Consider the following 4,069-nt stretch of genomic DNA (forward strand, 5'->3'; position numbering starts at 1 on the left):
AAGCGTTTGTTTATTTCGCGTTGAATGGATAAAGAATTACGCGTTTGTCAAAAGGTTTGAGATTTGATTCTACTTGGACAAAAACATGAGTTTGATTGGTTGTGATAGATTTTAGGTGCAAGGTGAGTAAGCGGTTCAACCAAAGTGTACATTAAGCCTATGATACTCGAGGAACAAATGAATGTACATTAATCCACTCCCTTTTTAATCTGAGTTTACTTATTAAAAAATGTCTTTGCGGAAGACAAATAATCGGTTCGAGCAACGTGTACACTACTAAGCCTTTGATACTCGAGGAACCTGTGACTGTAGATTCTCCCATCCCTTTTTTAATCCAGATTTGTTTAAGAGTTTTTTATGGAAGACGAATAATCAGCTTGAGCAAAGTGTACACTACGCCACTAATACTCGAGGATTTTGCGAATGTACATCCATCCATCGCATTTTCAATCCAAATTTATTTAAGATTTATTTATGGAAGACGGATAATCTATTCGAGTAAAGTGTATATTAAGCCTATGATATTTGAGGAACTTCCGAATGTACATTTGCCCATCCCTTTTTTAATCCAAATTTTTACAAAAGGTGATTTGAAGCAAATTCGATTAAATTGCGGAAAGTATTTAACAAACATAATTTTATTATTTTTTATTATTTTAATATTTCTTTTTTACTAAATTAAAGTAAAATAATATTTAAAGGAAAAAGGGGTGCAAATAACATACCAGATCTAAGTGGTAATGGACCCGTAAGGTCCGATGACACACTAAACCCTTTACGTTGAGTTGTAGTAGTTGCTCCATAGTCTCATTTTGTTTAATTTTTCTCTTTTGTTTTTCTTCATATGCTTGTAAGGAACCCGTGAGTTGCTCAATAGTCATGGTCTTTAAATCCTTGTTTTCTTCAATATTGGTAACAATGAGGTCAAAGTATGGATTTAAAGTGAGAAGTATTTTCTCTATGACTTTAACATCATCAACACCTTCACCATTTCTTTTAAGTTGATTGACTACGGCCAATACTCGAGAAAAATAATAAAAAATTAACTCAAACGCTTCCATAAATAAACGTTCAAAGTCACCTCTAAGAGTTTGAAGACAAAATGTTTTCACCTGCTCCACTCCTTTGTTGCAAGTTTGAGGCTTGTCTCATACTTCTTTGGTCGTCGTTACGTTGGAGATCTTTTCAAATGTATCTTCATCCACCGACTGATAAATGAGGAAGAGAGCTTTCTTGTCTCTCTTTCTGGACTCCTTAAATGTCTCCTTTACATCATGTCTTAGCGAGACTTCATCTTACTCCTTGAAGCCTTTCTCAACGATATCCCATACATCTTGAGCTCCTAGTAGCGCATTCATCTTGATACTCCAATTGCCATAGTTGTTCTTTGTGAGCATCAACATTTGGAAAGGGAAACCTCCATTCGCCATCTTTTGAGGAATTTGAAGCTCTGGTGTCACTTTGTTAGAAAGGCATTTTGTGTTTGGGGAAAGTGTGTGTGGGAATATTAGAGGCTTGAATAGAAAAGTGTAGGATTACATCTCTATTTATAGTACTCTAAGAAGAACTTTAGACACATTAATTCTAAAGAATTCTCAACTCTAAAAATTCAAAGAGTATTCTAGAAAGTATTACAACCCTAAAAAATATTTAGACACTCCAAATATAATAGAGTTTTCTAAAAATATTATCCAAAATTAACTAAGCTCAAAATAATTAAGTCCAAAAATTTAAATAATAAAATAGATTCAAATCAAATTTAATATTTTAACACCTAGTTCGTAACGGAGCTGGAATAACGTGTCTATGAATTCATATCTCTTCAACTCAACTAAAACCCCTGGTACAGGCAGTTGTAATAAAATGATCAATTTCTAGAAAAACTCATCCATTTGAAAACAAATGCAGTGTGACCAATCCGTGCAAAAGTCAAATTCAAGAAGTCTCTAAGCATGTTAAAGAGGTAAATTGAAAAATTCTCAACAAGGACTGGATGGAAGAAATTCTAGATAAAATAACTATTCAAGTCCATTTAGATAAAGCTTATGCTTCAATACATTAATCTGAAGAAATGATATAAAACAGTACAAATAAAGACACATTCAAACTTCACTCCTGCATAACAACTTATTCCTAGAGCCTCAAATCAAGAATCTACTTTTCTGAACCATTAGGCAATGCAACAGTGTTTTCCTCAGAAAAGTTAAGCTCATCCCAAACTTCAATCCAAGTGACCATTGCATCAGCAAGCTTGTTAAAATAGTCATCAACCAATCCAAGTTTTGCCTTAACTTTTTTGGAGAGTTCAATGTAGCATTTCTGAGGAGTTGTGCATTCCTTTGGAAGAGAAACAGATTGGAAAAACGGTATCAGTTCTTCCTGCCAGTATATTCCTTTGTACTCTTTCTTAAGGTTCACAAATGGGTTGCTAGCTTTGCTGTGCCACAGATAAGGCAAACCAGTCTTCACTCCTAGTCCCAAATGGTCACTTATCACCTACATCATCAAAGAGAGTATATTGTTAGCACTTTTCAAAAGACATATACATTGATGAATGAGTTAATAGAATCAAAATTTTGTATACCTTCGCGCACCAGCCAGCCCACATATCATCGTAGCGACCGATAGGTTGGCCATCACCCATGAGTCCAAAGTACAATGCGGGACCGATCAAACCACGGTTGAATGCCAAATTCATACCACACATGGGAAAGAGGGTTCCCTTTGGTATTGTCATAACAGCATCTACATACCTAAGAAAAAAACAATGCTACAACATATGAAGCATTTGCCCAAACGTAGAAACCAGACACAACACTGACACGCAGACACTGGTTATAATTTGAATGAGATACCAAAACAAATACCTAGTGTTTCTTTCAAGAGGCTTGACAAGCTGAGTTGGAGCATCATAATCAGGAACGTTAAGCCAGAGTCCATGAGAGACGGCTGTTGGAACACCTTCACGAAGACTGAACGGATATCCGCGGACAAAATCTGCACCTTCTCTATATGGATCATACAGAGTGTTGAAGAAAAACGGGGTTGATGGAGTCAGCAAGTTCTTAATGTGCTGCTGTAGCGCATCAATTTCTTTGCCAGATGGATCTTTGGCAACCTGGAAAAAAACAAAAGTACCTCAGACCTAGGAAGGATCTAGAAAATACAAACCCTGCTCATATGATGTTACCAATTAACATAGCTATGAAGTATTGTACAAGTAAAAACAAAGTAAAACTCACAAATAAGAAACATAGAAAATGTTAACCAAAGAAAACTAAAAAAGAAGACATACAAAGCAGTCATCGTCAATGGTAAAGATGTATTTTTTTTTGGAGATGGCGAAACCAAAGCAGCGACAAGCCGAGTCTTTGAATGAAATACAAGAAGCCTTAGGACCCAAAATACGGTTAATATCGTTACGATTATAAAGCTCATAATCAAAGCCTTGAGGGACTTTGATGACTTTAGAAGGATCACCATCTTGTATGATGATGAGATGATATGGTTGGAAGAATGGTCTCCACTGTTCCAAGAAATCGAGGTTCCTTATTGTTGGAATGACGATGTCCAGTTCATCTTTCAGAATCGGTGTTACTGATGATGACATGGTTACAGAGAGGGAGAGAAGAGAGACAAGGTTTGTTGTTGTTGTTGGAATATGTTGTTGTGTTGGGGGGTTTTGTAGTAGGAAGATTATGTGAACATTGAAGCCATCGCCAAAGTTTACTTGTATATAGTAGCGTCAACGTTTACGAGGAATGGTGCCAAACGTTTATCATCTGTCATTTTCTGTTTGCTAGTTTGTTCGCTCCAAATGCACACAGAATAGTCATTGGTGTTTTGGGAATATTGTTGTTTTGTCCGAACACAACCAATATTAGGAGAACATTTCAGACAATACGTCACGCAAACTTTGTAAAAACATCATGGTATTTTTTGTTAGGCATGATTTGAGTCAAGGAATTTTGTCTTGTTTTGATTGGTTAACAGTACTGCTGCAAGTTCTACATGGTTTTTTAACGGTTTGTGGGGGAAATTCATGACTATGCAGTTTCTATTCCAACAC

General features: G+C 36.0%; 1 protein-coding gene across 1 annotated transcript; it reads right to left on the minus strand.

The window, feature by feature from the left end:
- Positions 1-2,010: 2,010 nt before the first annotated feature.
- LOC127134113 (UDP-arabinopyranose mutase 3) lies at positions 2,011-3,846 on the minus strand. The gene is made up of 4 exons (XM_051061780.1): positions 3,296-3,846; positions 2,868-3,118; positions 2,585-2,753; positions 2,011-2,496 (listed from the first exon to the last, which is right to left on the minus strand). The coding sequence occupies exons 1-4, from the start codon at positions 3,608-3,610 to the stop codon at positions 2,155-2,157; spliced, it is 1,077 nt and encodes a 358-aa protein (XP_050917737.1). The 5' UTR covers positions 3,611-3,846; the 3' UTR covers positions 2,011-2,154.
- Positions 3,847-4,069: the final 223 nt, after the last annotated feature.

This window comes from Lathyrus oleraceus, chromosome 1, assembly GCF_024323335.1.
Source record: "Lathyrus oleraceus cultivar Zhongwan6 chromosome 1, CAAS_Psat_ZW6_1.0, whole genome shotgun sequence".
Lineage (NCBI taxonomy): Eukaryota > Viridiplantae > Streptophyta > Magnoliopsida > Fabales > Fabaceae > Lathyrus > Lathyrus oleraceus.

What these genes read in the sequence shown, in the direction of transcription:
- LOC127134113 (XM_051061780.1), bottom strand. Translation starts at nt 3,610, where the DNA reads ATGTCATCATCAGTAACACCGATTCTGAAAGATGAACTGGACATCGTC. An exon ending in CCATTGACGATGACTGCTTT is followed by an intron (nt 3,119 to 3,295) that starts GTATGTCTTCTT and finishes GTTTTTTTCCAG; the next exon opens with GTTGCCAAAGATCCATCTGG. An exon ending in GGGCTGGCTGGTGCGCGAAG is followed by an intron (nt 2,497 to 2,584) that starts GTATACAAAATT and finishes TTGATGATGTAG; the next exon opens with GTGATAAGTGACCATTTGGG.